A 19780-nucleotide genomic window follows, 5' to 3' on the forward strand; every position below is an offset into this window, starting at 1 on the left:
TTTATTATTATTAATTTTGACTACTTTTCCTGCAATTTAACTCTAGTTTTCTACTTCCCCAGAGAGGCTAGGGAGCATCCTACAATTGTGCTACATGTTTTACAGTGATCTGTTAATAACTGGTCATGGCAGAGGAAATAACATAAACATGCTCATTGGGCATTTCAGGGTGTATGTTCCTGGCTAGCAAAACAATGCAAACTTTGCTAAGATACATTTAAGGGTGTATAAAGAATTGAATTTGTAACCCATTATTTAATTGTAATATTCACTATGCTTAAAGGGACACTGAACTCAATTTTTTTCTTTTGTAATTCAGAAAGAGCTTACAATTTTAAGCAACTTTCTAATTTACTCCTATTATCAATTTTTATTTGTTCTCTTGCTATCATTATTTAAAAAAGAAGGCATCTAAGCTTTTTTTTGGTTTCAGTACTCTGGACAGCACTTTTTTTATTGGTGGATGAATTTATCCACCAATCAGCAAGGACAACCCAGGTTGTTCACCAAAAATGGGCCGACATCTAAACTTACATTCTTGCATTTCAAATAAAGATACCAAGAGAATGAAGAAAATTTGATAATAGGAGTAAATTAGAAAGTTGCTTAAAATTTCATGCTCAATCTGAATCACGAAAGAAATTTTTTGGGTACAGTGTCCCTTTAAGGGACATGAAACCCAAACATTTTTGTTCATGATTCAGATAGAGAATATGTTTTTAAACAACTTTCCAATTTACTTCTATTATTTATTTTGCTTCCTTCTCTTGTTATCCTTTGCTGAAATGTTTATCTATAAAATCTCAGGAGCAGCAAATAACCTAAGTTCTAGCTGCTGATTGGTGGCTGCATACAGGGAGTGCAGAATTATTAGGCAAGTTGTATTTTTGAGGATTAATTTTATTATTGAACAACAACCATGTTCTCAATGAACCCAAAAAACTCATTAATATCAAAGCTGAATATTTTTGGAAGTAGTTTTTAGTTTGTTTTTAGTTTTAGCTATTTTAGGGGGGATATCTGTGTGTGCAGGTGACTATTACTGTGCATAATTATTAGGCAACTTAACAAAAAACAAATATATACCCATTTCAATTATTTATTTTTACCAGTGAAACCAATATAACATCTCAACATTCACAAATATACATTTCTGACATTCAAAAACAAAACAAAAACAAATCAGTGACCAATATAGCCACCTTTCTTTGCAAGGACACTCAAAAGCCTGCCATCCATGGATTCTGTCAGTGTTTTGATCTGTTCACCATCAACATTGCGTGCAGCAGCAACCACAGCCTCCCAGACACTGTTCAGAGAGGTGTACTGTTTTCCCTCCTTGTAAATCTCACATTTGATGATGGACCACAGGTTCTCAATGGGGTTCAGATCAGGTGAACAAGGAGGCCATGTCATTAGATTTTCTTCTTTTATACCCTTTCTTGCCAGCCACGCTGTGGAGTACTTGGACGCGTGTGATGGAGCATTGTCCTGCATGAAAATCATGTTTTTCTTGAAGGATGCAGACTTCTTCCTGTACCACTGCTTGAAGAAGGTGTCTTCCAGAAACTGGCAGTAGGACTGGGAGTTGAGCTTGACTCCATCCTCAACCCGAAAAGGCCCCACAAGCTCATCTTTGATGATACCAGCCCAAACCAGTACTCCACCTCCACCTTGCTGGCGTCTGAGTCGGACTGAAGCTCTCTGCCCTTTACCAATCCAGCCACGGGCCCATCCATCTGGCCCATCAAGACTCACTCTCATTTCATCAGTCCATAAAACCTTAGAAAAATCAGTCTTGAGATATTTCTTGGCCCAGTCTTGACGTTTCAGCTTGTGTGTCGTCTTTCAGCCTTTCTTACCTTGGCCATGCCTCTGAGTATTGCACACCTTGTGCTTTTGGGCACTCCAGTGATGTTGCAGCTCTGAAATATGGCCAAACTGGTGGCAAGTGGCATCTTGGCAGCTGCACGCTTGACTTTTCTCATTTCATGGGCAGTTATTTTGCGCACACTTCTTGCGACCCTGTTGACTATTTTGAATGAAACGCTTGATTGTTCGATGATCACACTTCAGAAGCTTTGCAATTTTAAGAGTGCTGCATCCCTCTGCAAGATATCTCACTATTTTTGACTTTTCTGAGCCTGTCAAGTCCTTCTTTTGACCCATTTTGCCAAAGGAAAGGAAGTTGCCTAATAATTATGCACACCTGATATAGGGTGTTGATGTCATTAGACCACACCCCTTCTCATTACAGAGATGCACATCACCTAATATGCTTAATTGGTAGTAGGCTTTCGAGCCTATACAGCTTGGAGTAAGACAACATGCATAAAGAGGATGATGTGGTCAAAATACTCATTTGCCTAATAATTCTGCACTCCCTGTATACAGTATACAGTATACCGATTGTCATTGGCTCACCCATGTGTTTAGTCAGCAAACAGTAGTGCATTGCTACTCAGCCAACAAAGCATAGCAAGAGAACAAATAAATATTGATAATAGGAGTAAATTAGAAAGTTTCTTAAAATTGTATGCTCTATCTGAATCATGAAAGAAAAAAAATTGGGTTTCATATCCCTTTAGGTAGAAATGAATTTAATATTTTAAAGAACATGTGAATTTTTATAAATCAATCCTTGGTTCCAAATGAGTATCAGTAAATTATTAAAGGGGAAGTAAACACCTTGAAAATTATGTGTAATGAAACAACTTAGCAATATATTTTCATTATTTATTTTGCCCTCTTTTCATGTACTTTAGCTGTGCAAATTGAGCAGTTTCAGGTTTTCAGAACATGAAAAGCACCCTGCTGACATCCTAAAGCTAACTTACTATATAGTGTTTACTAATTGGTTTGCAAAACATAGTACATTATACTAACGCTATGACAGTAATTAGCCTTGTTGTCTGCAGACTAACGCAGACATCCCAACCTGCAAAAACTCATTTCAGGGAGGTGGCTTCTCCCGCTACTGCGCCACAACCCCCCCTACCAGTTATATATTGGACACCTTGAAACCCTAAATAAGATAGAGACTTATCATTAAAGTAGCTTCTCACTAAAGTCACATTAAAAAAAAGTAGCTTTATTGTACAACCACATACAACAAACCTATTTTCCAGTGATCGTACACTTGTTGAATGCTCAAATATTTTAGAATACGAAGTTTAATTATGTGCAGTAAATAAGGTAGTATTTGTGTTTTATTTTTATTAAAATCAGTTGGGGATTTTTGGTTACTGATGCATGCTTTGAGGGCTCTATAACGTCCCAGCAACTATGTCTTTAGTTCCTGGGATGTTATAGAACCCTCAAAGCATGCATCAGTAACCAAAAATCCCCAACTGATTCCTTAAAGAAACACTTTTCCAGATTTGGGCTACATTGGATCATGGTACTTGGAGTTTCAGGGAGATTGCATTCCATTTGCTGGCATCAGGGAGCCACTATTACAATCAGGGAGACTCCCTGAACTTCAGGGAGACTTGGGATGTCTGCTAACGTCCTGATTGGCTCCTCTGAATAAGGCTAATGGTAGGTAGAGTTTGGTTATAAAAACATATTTGCAGTAAAAAGGATGTTAATATTTTTTAAAACGTTAAGACTTGGCCGATGTTATTCTATAACAATACAACAGAAATGTCTTGTAATTACAAGGTGTTTACTATCCCTTTAATATTTTATTGCTTTTTATCACAGTCTAAGACAAAACTCAATAGCCCCAAACCAGATTTCTCATTCTTAGCTCCGCCCTTAGATATTCCCAGGCGCTAGTTTTAGGTAAATGATCTATAATTTTACATACTGAGTAGCATGTAACACAGTTATATACCATGTAATTACATATATAGAAAACAGCCAGCACACACACTTATATCTAGGGATCAGCACAGCTGTAAGTGTAAATAAAATAAAAAAAATGGTATAACTGAGGGTTGGCAGAACATACCCTGACTAAGGGCTAGTTTCTATTGAGGTGGTAAAGTTTGGAACTGGTGGTAACATAAAACTTCTCCATAGACTTTAATGGAGATAACACTTTTTATCACTCGTTTCCACAGGTTACCACCTCAATGGAAACTAGGCCTAAATTTATAAAGACAGAAGTTATTTTTGCCAAATTAAGTAATACTGATATTTAACCTTGTCTTGCAGCCAGCAGATAATGTGGTGAAAGAAGTTATACAATTTGCAAAGGAAAGTATGGAAAAAATAGACAAAGCACGTTCTGAAGGAAGTTACCATGAGGTAGGTAAATTGTATTAGACGTGTCATACAACATTAAATAAATTGATTGTCATCAACTTTACTTATTTAAGGCTATATTACAAGTGATGCGCAAAATTTATTACATGCGCGATATAGCAATATAACAGGGTGTGTTAATTTGTGTGCGTGTTACAAGCTGAAAGTAAACATGTTTGCTCAAGTGCAATTAAATGAAACGCGTATTGGGTTAGCGAAGACCTCACATAAAGGGTTAGGGCTGAAATAAATGTTGCACCAAACACAATAAACTGTTATACTCCTATAAACACTAGTTAATAAAGAATAGTCATACAAATATTAATAAAAAATATTTATAAGGGTTCAAAAATATATGGTATATGGCTATGTATTTGACCGCAATGAGCTATAATATATATATATATATATATATATATATATATATATATATATATATATATATACAGTATATATTAATATATACGTCTAAATAATAATTCTATAATAATATTTAATAATTTCAATGTTCTTTATATACATTGTTACTGTAAAAAAATAAACTTAAATTAAAAAAAAATAAATATATATATTTATATATTTATATGCATGTTGTACGTATTTTGCATTCCTATGTTCTTCACATGGAAAAAAAAATATTTTTATTTTTAAATCTATATTTCTATATATCTGACAATGTTAATGTAAAATATATATTGATACCTATATATCTTTATGAATATATATATATATATATATATATATATATACAGGTATAGGTAGATATATATTTCTATATATATCTGATAATTTTAATGTAAAATACATATTTTTTTTCTTCTACGCTCTCCATTGAAGTCTATGGGGAGAATAAGTTAGTGCGGTCACAATATCTGAAGTCCTGAAGTTAGCACGCGTAGGGTTTCACTCGCACACAATAGTTTTACTTTCAACCTGCAATACATGTGCTAACCAGTGTGCACACAAAATCAGTGTTATTGCTCGAATGAAAGCCACTTGTAATCTGGCCCTGAGTAGGTAGATTTAAAAAAAAAAAAAGGATTTATTATTATTTATAAAGAAATGCAGTCTATGTGCAGGGGATTCTGAGTATTACAAATTTGAAGGGCCTAACAGGCCAGATTTTCAGGATTACCTTGGGGTGAGAGCAGATTAATTACCATGTTTACTAATCGTCTGATTATTTCACCTGTGCTCCAGTAGAGATATCCTGAACATCTGGCATGTTAGGGAGACCTGATGAAAGGTTTGAAAACCCTGTTTTAAAGTGATGCAACATTTATATGAAAAGCTCACTAGAAAATAATCACATAAACATCTGTATGTAAAAAAGGAAGCTATCTTACCCAGTAACCATATACAGTTGTTCAGGGATTTAAAAGGAACACTAAAGTCAAAATCAAAGGGATGTAACAGGCAAATATTTAAATTTTAGCATTGTATATGTTATTATAATTTTAAAAACTGCTGAAATACTTTGTGTTGTTGATTCTAAGTAGTTTCCCCACAATCTTTACTCAAAAATGGGCAGATTTTTAAACCCACCATGAGGCTAAATTGCATAAGCCAATCACGGTGGGCAACCTGGGTTTTCTCTTCAGCTGCAGTTCTGGGTAGCCTGCATGTACCCACACATGCGCTCTGGAATATAGATCACCCACGCATGCGCAATAGCTCCGGGACCAAATCGATGACGTCACAATGTCTGCAGTCAAGGCTAATCCCCAGATATAATGCACATGCGTTGAACTATACAGTGAGTGCAGAATTATTAGGCAAATGAGTATTTTGACCACATCATCCTCTTTATGCATGTTGTCTTACTCCAAGCTGTATAGGCTCGAAAGCCTACTACCAATTAAGCATATTAGGTGATGTGCATCTCTGTAATGAGAAGGGGTGTGGTCTAATGACATCAACACCCTATATCAGGTGTGCATAATTATTAGGCAACTTCCTTTCCTTTGGCAAAATGGGTCAAAAGAAGGACTTGACAGGCTCAGAAAAGTCAAAAATAGTGAGATATCTTGCAGAGGGATGCAGCACTCTTAAAATTGCAAAGCTTCTGAAGCGTGATCATCGAACAATCAAGCGTTTCATTCAAAATAGTCAACAGGGTAGCAAGAAGCGTGTGGAAAAACCAAGGCGCAAAATAACTGCCCATGAACTGAGAAAAGTCAAGCGTGCAGCTGCCAAGATGCCACTTGCCACCAGTTTGGCCATATTTCAGAGCTGCAACATCACTGGAGTGCCCAAAAGCACAAGGTGTGCAATACTCAGAGACATGGCCAAGGTAAGAAAGGCTGAAAGACGACCACCACTGAACAAGACACACAAGCTGAAACGTCAAGACTGGGCCAAGAAATATCTCAAGACTGATTTTTCTAAGGTTTTATGGACTGATGAAATGAGAGTGAGTATTGATGGGCCAGATGGATGGGCCCGTGGCTGGATTGGTAAAGGGCAGAGAGCTCCAGTCCGACTCAGATGCCAGCAAGGTGGAGGTGGAGTACTGGTTTGGGCTGGTATCATCAAAGATGAGCTTGTGGGGCCTTTTCGGGTTGAGGATGGAGTCAAGCTCAACTCCCAGTCCTACTGCCAGTTTCTGGAAGACACCTTCTTCAAGCAGTGGTACAGGAAGAAGTCTGCATCCTTCAAGAAAAACATGATTTTCATGCAGGACAATGCTCCATCACACACGTCCAAGTACTCCACAGCGTGGCTGGCAAGAAAGGGTATAAAAGAAGAAAATCTAATGACATGGCCTCCTTGTTCACCTGATCTGAACCCCATTGAGAACCTGTGGTCCATCATCAAATGTGAGATTTACAAGGAGGGAAAACAGTACACCTCTCTGAACAGTGTCTGGGAGGCTGTGGTTGCTGCTGCACGCAATGTTGATGGTGAACAGATCAAAACACTGACAGAATCCATGGATGGCAGGCTTTTGAGTGTCCTTGCAAAGAAAGGTGGCTATATTGGTCACTGATTTGTTTTTGTTTTGTTTTTGAATGTCAGAAATGTATATTTGTGAATTTTGAGATGTTATATTGGTTTCACTGGTAAAAATAAATAATTGAAATGGGTATATATTTGTTTTTTGTTAAGTTGCCTAATAATTATGCACAGTAATAGTCACCTGCACACACAGATATCCCCCTAAAATAGCTATAACTAAAAACAAACTAAAAACTACTTCCAAAACTATTCAGCTTTGATATTAATTAGTTTTTTGGGTTCATTGAGAACATGGTTGTTGGTCAATAATTAAATTAATCCTCAAAAATACAACTTGCCTAATAATTCTGCACTCCCTGTAATTGCAATGCGCATGCATTTAGGAGCGTGCAAAGCAAAAATTAATATTCAAATTTGTAGTAATTTTGTTGCAATTTTGGAATGGTCTGGAAACAACCATTTTGTGGACAAGAATATGTGATGTTAAACAAGGATTCAAATTATATATTGTGATGAATAAAGAAGCTTAGTTTTCAACCGTGAGTTCAATCGACTGCTTTTTAATCATTCTAAAATATGTTTTTTTGTTTTGTCATTTATACAAACTTTTGTAATCCTTTAAACTTTCATGATTCAGATAGAGCATACAATTGTAAACAAATTCACTTCCATTATCAAAATTTGCACAATCTTTTTATGTGCACACTTTCTGAGGCACCAGCTCCTATTGAGCATGCGCAAGAATTCATATAATATACATATATGCATTTTGTGATTGGCTGCTGGCTATCACATGATGCAGGAGGAAGGAAAATAGATCTAACTTTGAAATGTGCCAAAAAAATATCTACTACTCAATTAAAATTTAGACTTTGTGCTTTTGCATTGTCTTTTTTTATTATGCACGTGTTGATTATTCAATTCTACTTTATTTAGTGGTCCTTTAAGCATCAAATCCGGACGCTTGACATGAGAATAGTAAGGGAGAGCTCATCTTTTATGTGCCAGCACAGTCACTTTTGTTTCTACCTTTAGTTTAATTAAAGGGATCGAAAGTCAAAATTAAACTTGCATGATTCAGATAGAGCATGTGATTTTAAGACACGTTTAATTCCCTTATATTTTCAAATGTGCTTTGTTCTCTTGGTATTCCTTGTTTAAAAAGAATATGGACGTATCCTACACTAGTGAGAGCTGCTGCTAATTGGTGCGGTGCCTGCACACATTTGTCTTTTGGGATTGGCAGATTAGATGTGTTTATCTTGCTGCAAGTAGTGCAATGCTGTTCCTTCAGCAAAAGATAAAAAGTGAAGAAAGCAAATTTGATAATGGAAGTAAATTGGAAAGTTGTTTAAAATTGCATCTTTTATCCAATTCATGAAAGAACATTGTGGGGTTTCCTGTCTCTTTAAGTTTGCTCATAAATTTTGCAAGATCATAGTGAAATCTTTTGAGATTGTGGCAAAATACCACAAGATCACAGCAAAGCAAAGTGGGATTTCGGCACTGATTATGCTAATTAGCTGTTGGTGATTTTTTTTATTTCCATGCAGATTCAAGTAGGAAGAGGAGCTAATTGATAACTGCTCATAGAGCAGCTACTCTAGTTAGTTGATGATAATTTTAAATTAAGAAAACTTTACATCATTACATGTTTTTCTTTCACTGTATTATGGATTATTATTATACTTTATTTATAAAGTGCCAACAAATTCTGCTGCGTTGGCCATGGGTGCAAAAAATAAAAGTACAAAAATGATACAATATTTTTCGGAGACAGGACAGTAGGAATTGAGGGCCCTTTTCCCACGGGAACTTACAATGTAGAAGCATAGGAGGGTGAGAAACAAGAGATGGGGTCTACAAGGGTGAGAATGATGTTAGTACAGAGGTAGATGAAGGCAGTTATTAGTAAAGTGGAATTAATTTGTTACTGAGTTATGTGGTAGGCTTCCTTGAACAAAAGTGTCTTTAGAGAGCATTTGAAGATTAGGGGAAAGTCTGACAGCGAGAGAAAGTGTGTTACTGTGGGCTGGTGCTGCACAAGAGAAGTCCTGCAGTCTAGCATGGGAGGAGGTGATGATAGAAGATGCAAGGTGGAGGTTATTGCTGGACCTTAGTGGGTGGGATGAAGAATATTTGTTGATTAGTGAGGACAGTCAATGGGGGGCAGCGTTGATGAGGGTAAGAATTTTGAATTTAATTCTGCTTTGAATGGGGAGCCAGTGGAGGGACTCACTGGGAGGGGCAGCAGAAACGAGCAGTGGGAAATGTGGATTAGCCTGGCAGAGGCATTTAGGATGGATTGAAGGGACAAGAGGCAGGAGAGAGGAAGGACAGTTAGTAGGTTATTACAGTAGTCAAGTCAGGAAATGACCAGGGATTAGTTGCTCAGTGGTATCAGCACTCAGAAATTGATGAATTTTGGAGATATTGAGTAGGTGGTTGTGGCAGGATGAAGATAGCAATTGGATGTGGGGAATGAAGGACAGATTGGAGTCAACTCCAAAGCAGCGGATTTGTGGTGATGGGGAGATAGTAGTGCCGCCAACAGTGATAGAAAAGTCAGAAATTGGAGTAGAGCTAGAGGGGGGATTAGAAGGAGCTCAGTCTTGGACATAATAATCTTTAGGCAGTGAGAGGCCATACAGGAAGAAATCTGAGATAAGCAGTCCCTGACATTAGAAAGTACAGATGAATAGTTAGCTGGGGTGGAGAGGTAGATCTGAGTATCATCAGTATAGAGCTGATATTTGAAGCCATAGCTGTTGATAAGTTTACCCAGTGAAGAAGTATGAATAGAGAAGAGTAGAGGACCCAGGACAGAGCCTTGAGGTACTCCAACAGATAGGGGCATTGAAGAGGTGGAGTCGCCAGCAAATGAGACAGAAAAGGATCTGTTAGAGAGATAAGAGTGAATCCAAGAGAGGGTGGTGTCACAGAGACCAAGAGAGCTGAGAATCGGCAGGAGTGGGGGGTGGTCAACAGTGCCGAAGGCAGCTGAGAGGTCAAGTAAGATAAGTATAGATTAGTGGCCGTTGCTTTTAGCAAAAAAGAAGATAGTTAAGAACCTTGGTGAGGGCAATCTCAGTTGAGTGTTGGGAACTGAAGCCAGATTGCAGGGTGTCAAGCAAGGAGTTGGGGGACAAGAAGTGGGTTAGGTGGTCAAAAACTAGTTTTGTAGTTAGTAGAAGCAGTTATATGAGTGTTAGATTGCAGAAGAATTAGGGTTGAGAGAGGGTTTTTTAAGGAAGGTGGTGAACTTTGCATGTGAAGGGATAGGGTCAAGCGGGCAGGTAGTGAGGTGTGTGGAAAACACTAAGGAACCCACTTCTTTCTCAGTGGCTGGGGGGAAGATGTAGAGAGTGGCAGAGGGGGTGACCAGGGTGGAGATAGAAGATTGCAGGCGTGTGTGGAGATGTTTCTTCAGATAGTTTGCATTTTGTTTAAAAAGTAGTCTGCCAGGTCTTAAGCACTAAAGGCAGATGAGAGTGGTGGTGCAGGTGGGTAGAGGAGAGAGTTAAAAGTAGAGTAAAGTCGTTTAGGGTTTGAGGCGTGAGTAGATAGAAGAGAAGTAGGTTTGCTTTTCTAAGTGAAGGGCAGATGTGAAAGCATGAAGAATTAACTTATAGTGGATGAAATCAGGTTCACAGTGAGTTTAGGAGAAGGACAGACAGAAAGAGCAGAAAAGACATGGAGAACACAATGCAGGTTATTAAGGATTACCTGTTAGTGGGAAGTGCAGTTTCTAACTCCAGTTGGTAATTCTGCCACTTGTAACACAGGGTCACTTACAGCACAAAGCCTGTGTTCTGCTGTTTATAGCAGTGAGATCTAACTACTAATGATTTGGTTCTAGACAGCTGATTAAAGGCAGCCTAGTTACACAGGAGTTACAAACTTGCAAATTAGACTGAAGGATTGTGAACAAATGGTAGGGAATGCACACTGAAGTTTTACAGGAAAGCAGATAACAGATTACAAAATAATCATAAATACAAACATAATGTATACCAAAACAATAAAGGGATGTGGACTAGCAGCCAGGGTTGTAATGGAAGCAGAAGAAATACATACCTGTAGAGAGATCGGATGAAGTAGGGTTAGAACAATAGATGTGTTCAAGCTTCAAGAATAAACAAGAATTTATGTTGAGTAACATGTCACGTTAAACAGCGCCTATCTGACTCATCATTCTTCTTTTCTCCTTCTAATGTTATTGTTCAAATAACATATACTGTATCTGCATTGTAATCTCTTTATCATAACAATGTGTATGGTGTTTAGCTGACCACAGAATATGAAGCAAGCAGTCAGGCTGACATTTTCTTTTGACTTACTCATTCCATACATGGTCTCATTCAACAATATACTATGCTTAGCTACTGGTACTAAGAAGGTCAAAATAGCATCATTGCTACATTTAGTTCTCATTTACAAAGTTGTAATAGGCCATGTAAAGTGTATACACGATTTTGAGGTATGGACTTGTAAGTCAGCTATGAAGGGCATAGCTCAAGGAAGATGATTATGAACATGACTGCATTGCTCCCATAGGTTTCATACTCAATATGTTTGACAGTCACATATGTGTAACTAATATTAGCACATTATAACTTACAGGGAGCATTCACTTGAAAAACACATTTATATAGTAAATATCAAGCTTCTTGATCTAACACCAGAATGGCCTACCAAGGGCTATATATATATATATCTGTCTATCTATCTATCATCTTTCTATCTGTCTGTCTGTCTATATGTCCTTAGATAGATAGTAGATGTATATCTAGAGAGAGACTGATAGATAGATCATGTTTTTATTTCTGACTGTCTTTCTCTACTGATTCTTAGACTCAGTAAATGAAGCCTGGAAGACAATATTAAAGAAAGTTAAGTCAGTAAGGTTCTACCTGCAATAGATGGAAGTGTGCATGTCTTAGTTTTATGAAAGTTTACAATATTATCTGATTTTGTACAAATAATGAAATATATGCAATCTAATTTATGATTCTTATTTGCATTACATGATGAATATAACTTATGACAAGTGTTTCCTCTAAGGCCAGATTTTTTGAGCAGCCCAGCAGTGAAAGAGTTAATGAGGTAACCATACTTTGCTGTCTGCATTGTGTAGTGTTTGCTAACGGCAGGTTGTGGTTCAGTAATTATCTGTTTCACTGCTGGGTCGCTCACAAAAACACTGCTTATGATGTGTGCTTAAATCATTCTGTAATTTCCCTTTCTACTTAGGTAGTAAAAATTTGCCGTGAGTGTTTGAAGAGACAAGAACCTGTTTTGGCTGATACAAACATTTATATGCTGAGGATCCTGAGCATATCTTCTGAAGTGTTATCCTACCTACAGATGTTTGAGGAGGCTGCAGATAATGCAAAGAAGATGGTGGATGGATACTTGTGAGTAATAAAATGCCTGACCTCTCCTTCCTATTTATATGATCACAGGTTAAATTAATATAGGTTTCTCCCTTCCCATACCTAAAAGGACATCTTGATATTATCCTTATTTAAACTCAACATCAATTTTGTGTTGCAATGCTGATATAAGGTATATAGCTGCTCCATAGAAATGACCACACATCTTAGATCTCTCATCTATAAGAGTTAAGTGATTCCATAATGCAATAATGGTGACTCGATAGCTTTAATAATGTGTAAAGGGGGAAAATATATATTTCCTGTTAGTTAGTTTCTTGTTAGTATCCTTTTCCTGTTAGTTAATTTCCTGTTAGTATGCATTTCCTGTTAGTTCATTTCCTGTTAGTATGTATTTCCTGTTAGTTCATTTCATGTTAGTTAATTTCCTGTTGGAATGCATTTCATGTTAGTTAATTAAGCCACCAATCAGCAGCCAGCTCTCAATAGGTCATTGTTGCTCCTGAGCTTACCTAGTAATGCTTTTCAACTAAGGACCCCAATTAAACAATGTAAATTTCATAATAGAGGTAAATTCAAAAGTTTATCAATATGGTATGCTCTACCTGAACCATGTAAGTTTAATTCTTTCTTACTTTCATGATCCTTTAATCCTTCTATCAATCTTGCTTTTTTTTATCATTAATATCATTCAACATTGTAGGAAAATCTATCATCCAAACAATGCTCAGCTTGGAATGGCAGTGATGAGAGCGGGAGTTACCCACTGGCATGCTGGGCTAATTGAAGTTGGACATGGCATGATTTGCAAAGCTTACGCCATCCTCTTAGTGACTCATGGACCTACTCACCCTATAACCAAAGACCTGGAGGTTTGTACTTGTAGCATTTCATAGCATCTTGGAATAACAACCAGTTACAGCTTCATCATGGCTGATGCATTATTTAAACTTTTTGTTATATATTCAACACACATTCTCCCCTGGATTGCATCTATATTGATTTAATGAATGGACAGTGTCACAGGACCTAGTGGATTGCACCCTGAGGTGAGGGTTCGATCTGTCCTGAACCGTTCACCCTTCTCCAAGTACAGCCAAAGAGCTTCAGGGACCAGGCTACTTGACTAATAGCCTTGTTTTCAGTGGTTAAGCTCTGTAGTGAAGAAGCACTTTCTCTCCGATACAAACACCAGACAAGGCTTAGTGCAGTAGAGAGTAAAACACTTGAATGGTCAACGCACAGAGCTTATATGCTGCACAAGGTGTAAAAAAGTAAAGATGCAAAATCCAATTATATTCTGTCCCCTGCTCTCCCCCCTTGGGTCCAGATCCCGCTGGAAGATAAGCTTTCTTGGGCATAACATTTAGACCCATTACCTTTTATGTCCAGTAACTTTAACAGTGAAGCGTCCAGTTTCTAGAGAGCTTGATATCTAGTTCAGGCGCGCATTCTGTGAAAGTTTGGTCCATTGCGGTCACATGGTGTGGGAGCGATAAGCCCTTTTATGTTTACCGGGTGTTAGCTAGCATAGCCAGGATAGGTAGTGGTTTATCACGGCTACAACAAAACACATCTATATGGCTATGTATCCAAAGGACCTAAAAGGCACTTTTTGTGAAGGGATGGGGAAATTACTTTTTAATAGAGCATGAATTAATGGACCAAAACGGGACTTGGGGCTGGAGAACCGTCTTTTTAAACCTAGAGTGGATGTGGCGGGGAAAAAACACCCGGTTTTGCATCACAAACAGTTTTACATCAAAACATACTGAATACCTAATAGCTACTTTAAAATAACCTAAAACACATGTAATATAACAAGTTCAATTTGACTTGTGGATTTTCCAGTACTGAGAATAGGAAGTGCACAGGAATGTGTTAATGTATTCTCTGACAGACATCAATGGAGCAAACCACCACCCTTGCTACATCAGTGGCACTCACTACTACAGGCAAAGTCAGGCAGCCATTTGTAGTTAGTGAGCAAGCTTACAAGGGAGGACAAGGGAGTGGGTGACAGCCATCTGGTGGTCTCCAAAGCTCCTCCGAAAGTTGTAGCTTAGGGAGGCAGGTGGTTAATCAGTCAATAATGGTCCTATGAAAAAATCAAGTATTAAAATTGAATATACATTTTTTTTTAATTTAATATTATATATTTCTAAATATAATATTTTGGTGGCTTTCAGAACCTGTTTGTTTACTGACCCTTTAAACACGTGCACACACATGCAATAGTAAAATGTTCTAACACATTAGAGCTTTTTCTTTTTGCACTTGTATATTACTTAAATGAGACATTGTGGTCAACTTTTTATTTATTTCATCTAAAAGAGGACATTTCAAAATATATATATATATTTATGTTGTGGTACTGTCCTAAATGAATCAACGTCACACTTGCAGAATTGTGTCCTCTACCAGTGAAGCAGAGGCAATTGTCCTTATCAGACATAGAGGATACATTTACAGCTTACACTGGGCCAGATTACAAGTGGAGCACTATTTAGCGCTTTTGCTAGAGCGCTAATTGCACTACGAGTTAAAATCGCTCTTGCGCTTACCAGATGCGCGCAAAAAGCTGAACTTAGAATATCGCGCAGGATAACCTATTCCCTCATAGAAGTCAATGGAGCAAAAAAAGTGAAAAAAAAACACACAAACTCACACGCAAACCTGTTTGCATATTCTCATGTGTGCTAACCCGACATGAAAATAGGAATATTTCACATTCCAATGTTCTTCACATAACAAAATATGTTCCATTTATTCATAAATACAAATTTTTATATGTAAAAAAATATGATGGCATTTTGGTACCACATATAGCTATACCTATATATATGTTCTATGTGCAGAACATTGGAATGTGAAATATTTACAGTAAATGCACAGTATAACACTTTATTAAATATGAATACTGCATAAATACGATTTTACATCTTTTCATCTACTTAATGGAAAAGGGCTTCAATGTACTTATATATATGGCTATATGTGTGTACATATATATTTGTGTGTTTATATATATATGTATGACTGCAAATACATACAGTATATACTCATATAAATATATATGTACACATGTATAGACATTTATATGTACATTTTAAGACATGTATATGTATGTATCTCAATGTTAAAGCCCTTTGCCTGCTTTTTTTTTCTCTAACACCCGAGATCTCATATCTCTTAGCCCTTATACCTTTTTCATGCAATTTTTTTAGATGTTATTATGAGTGCAAGTGTAGTTTTTAATGTATTTTTGATGTGTTTTGTGGTACTTTTTTGTTTTGCGAACCAATCAGCAAGTGCTACCCAGGGTATTTAACCAAAAATGGGCCGGCTCCTAAGCTTATATTCCTGCTTTAAAAAAAAAGATACCAAGAGAATGAAGGAAAATTGATAATAGGAGTAAATTAGAAAGTTGCTTACAATTGCATGCTCTGTCGGAATCATGAAAGAAAACATTTGGGTTTCATATCCCTTTAACCACAGTTCTAAGGACACTTTAACCCGAAAAGTGTTAACTTGAATTGCGCTCAAGCAATCGCGTTTACTTTCAACTTGTAATACCAGTGCAACTGAACCTGCGTGCAAACGAACGTGAAAACCCCATATCGCTTGTGCACAAACGTTTGTGCTCCATTCGTAATCTGGCCTACTGATTTTTCTCAGAAAAGAGCAACATGCATGATTGATGCTCTTTCATATGCATGATCGAAGATTTTTAAGTACAATGTCCCTTTAAGTAAAGTTGTGTGTGTGTTAGGTTCTCTCTGCAAATAATAATCACATTTTATGTGTTCATCTGTGTTTTTGTTACCAGGTGATGCGCGCCCAGACAGAAATGGAAATTAGAATGTTTCAGCAGAATGAGTTTGTTTATTTCAAGATGCGAGAAGCTGCCCTGTCAAACAAACCTTTCCATGTCATGGAAGAACCCAACAATGAGACGTCAGGCACCATTTTTCACAAGAAGCAATAGATAGCAGCTGTTACTTCTGTATTCCAGTTATTTGTAACTGTTAAAACCAGCAGGAATACTCTTGAACATCTGTTTATTACAGTATAACTTTGTATTTTTATGGATACTGATACCTACAAATACTCAACGTCATATTTTGAAATAGAATCTTCAGCATCTTCATAATTAAGGAGAGATCATGTTGGTCAGAGATCTGGCCCAATATTCACCTGTTGAAGGACAGGAACTCTGTGAATATCTTGACAGTATAGTCCCTGCGCAATGATGGATATGACAGTATAGGCCCTACGTAATGATGGATACAATGACAGAATAGGCCCTACGTAATGATGGATACAATGACAGTATAGGCCCTACATAATGATGAATAGCCTGCAGTATAGACCCTACAAAATGACAAATATACTGACAGTAAAGGCTCTATGCTATGATGGATACCCTGACAATATAGGTCTTCTGCAATGATGAATACCCTGACAGTATAGGTTCTATACAATGACGAATACCCTGACAGTATAGGTTCTATACAATGATGAATACCCTGACAGTATAGTTTCTATGCAATGATGAATACCCTGACAGTATAGGTTCTATACAATGATGAATACCCAGATAGTTTAGGTCTTTTGCAATGATGAATACTCTGACAGTATAGGTTCTATACAATGATGAATACCCATATAGTATAGGTCAGTGATTGTGAACCTTGGTACTCCATATGTTTCAGAACTACATTTCATGCTTAGGCACTATGAAGTCCAGTCAAGCATCATGGGAAATGTAGTTCTGAAACATCTGGAGTGCCAAGGCTTGCCGTCACTGGTATAACCCTCTGCAATGATGAATACCCTGACAGCAGTGTTCCCTCTAAGGTACTGGATTTCAAACCTATCCTCAGCCCTCCTCAACAGGCCAGATTTTCAGTATTACATTGGATGGATGGTAAAATAATTAGGTTTACTAATCAGCTGATTATTTCACTTGTGCTCTAGTTCAGATATCCTCAAAATATGGGCTGTTGATGACAGGTTTGAAAACCAGTGCTCTAAGGCCAGATTTTGTGAGCGGCCCAGCAGTGAAAGAGTTAATAAGGTAATCATAACTTTCTGTCTGCATTGTGTAGTGTTTGTTAACTGCAGGTTGTGATTCACTAATTAACTGTTTCACTGCTGAGCTACTCACAAAATCTGGCTTTAGAGGAAACACTGCCTGACAGTATTGCCCTCAGCATTGATGAATACTCTGACAGTATAGGCTCTATGCAATGGTGGAATATCCTGACGATATAGGCCCTCTGTAGTGGTGAGTACCCTGACAGTATAAGCCCTCTGTAATAGTCAATATCCTGACAGTATAGGCCCTGTGTAATGGTTAATACCCTGACAGTATAGGCACTATGTAATGGTTAATACTCTTACAGTATAAGCCCTCTGTAATGGTCAATATCCTGACAGTATAGGCCCTGTGTAATGGTTAATACTCTTACAGTATAAGCCCTCTGTAATGGTCAATATCCTGACAGTATAGGCCCTGTGTAATGGTTAATACCCTTACAGTATAATCCCTGTGTAATGGTTAATACCCTGACAGTATAGGCCCTATGTAATGGTGGAATATTCTGACGATATAGGCCCTCTGTAGTGGTGAGTACCCTGACAGTATAAGCCCTCTGCAATGGTGAATGTCCTGACAGTATAGGCCCTGTGTAATGGTGAATATCCTTACAGTATAAGCCCTGTGTAATGGTTAATATCCTTACAGTATAAGCCCAATGTAATGGTGAATAACCTGACAGTATAGGTCCTGTGTAATGGTTAATACCCTGGCAGTATAAGCCCTGTGTAATGGTTAATATCCTTACAGTATAAGCCCTGTGTAATGGTTAATATCCTTACAGTATACGCCCAATGCAATGGTGAATACCCTGACCATATAAGCCCTGTGTAATGGTTAATACCCTGACAGTATAGGCCCTATGTAATGGTGAATACCCTGACAGTATAGGCCCTATGTAATGGTGAATACCCTGACAGTATAGGCCCTGTGTAATGGTTAATATCCTGACAGTATCGGCCCTATGTAATGGTTAATACCCTGACAGTACAGGCCCTGTATAATGGTGAATATCCTTACAGTATAAGCCCTATGTAATGGTGAATACCCTGACAGTATAAGCCCTATGTAATGGTGAATATCCTGACAGTATAAGCCCTATGTAATGATGAATACCCTGACAGTATAGGCCCTGTGTAATGGTTAATATCCTGAAAGTATCGGTCCTATGTAATGGTTAATATCCTAACAGTATAGGACCTGTGTAATGGTTAATACCCTGAAAGTATAGGCGCTTTGAAATGGTTAATACACTTACAGTATAAGCCTTATGTAATGGTGAATACCCTGGCAGCATAGGCCCTGTGTAATGGTTAATACCCTGACAGTATAGGCCCTGTTTAATGGTTAATACCCTGACATTATAGGCCCTGTGTAATGATTAATATCCTGACAGTATAGGCTCTATGCAATCAATGAGTACCCTTGAAGTATAAAGAGAAGAAATCACTTAGCGCCTACTACTAGATTGACCCTTAGCTTTGATATGTGACCCCTAGAAGTCAGATAGGTTATAAGCAAAAAATGGAAATTATCAAAGCGCCAGTGGACCGGCTGGGTTCAGAATGTAAAACCAATTCCTTTACAATGTGGGTTAAATAAATATTTATTACAACATTTAAAATTAAACAACAAGTTCTTGACAATACTTCCAGGTTTGTTCACTAAACTTGTTGCATATATAGTGTGTAGAGTAGTTGGATTGTACACAATAAGATGCCTTGTAATAATGTAACAATAAAAATATAATGATGTAACAATAAAAGATAATGTAACAATGAAAAAAGTGTTCTGTTCTAAAATATGAAATCCTTAGGTTTGTGAAAAGAAAGATGCCTTAAATTTGTTAACTTGAAATCTTCCAAAGGCTAAACATAAAATTGTTGATAAATGGATATAAACCTAAGTTGGCGTTTACCTGCTAAAATAATTGCTAAAATAATTTGCCAGGATGAACAAGGTATATATCTCACCTCTATAAGAGTACAAACCGATCTTATAGTAGCGCTACCCACTATATTTATCAGAATAATCCACAATAGTTAACAGACCATTCTACAGATTATGTATAGAA

The 19780-nt window shown here is 37.3% G+C and overlaps 1 protein-coding gene across 1 annotated transcript in view; it reads left to right on the plus strand.

Moving 5' to 3' along the window:
- Positions 1 to 19492, plus strand: part of LOC128643789 (histone-lysine N-methyltransferase SMYD1-like) — a 63820-nt gene extending 44328 nt beyond the window's left edge. Inside the window, exons 9-12 of the mRNA XM_053696602.1 lie at positions 4162 to 4254; positions 12463 to 12626; positions 13309 to 13477; positions 16435 to 19492. Of these exons, the coding sequence (XP_053552577.1) occupies positions 4162 to 4254; positions 12463 to 12626; positions 13309 to 13477; positions 16435 to 16593 (585 nt within the window). The 3' untranslated portion in view covers positions 16594 to 19492. The remainder of the gene's footprint in view (positions 1 to 4161; positions 4255 to 12462; positions 12627 to 13308; positions 13478 to 16434) is intronic.
- Positions 19493 to 19780: the final 288 nt, after the last annotated feature.

The sequence above is a fragment of the Bombina bombina genome, unplaced genomic scaffold, assembly GCF_027579735.1.
Source record: "Bombina bombina isolate aBomBom1 unplaced genomic scaffold, aBomBom1.pri scaffold_459, whole genome shotgun sequence".
Lineage (NCBI taxonomy): Eukaryota > Metazoa > Chordata > Amphibia > Anura > Bombinatoridae > Bombina > Bombina bombina.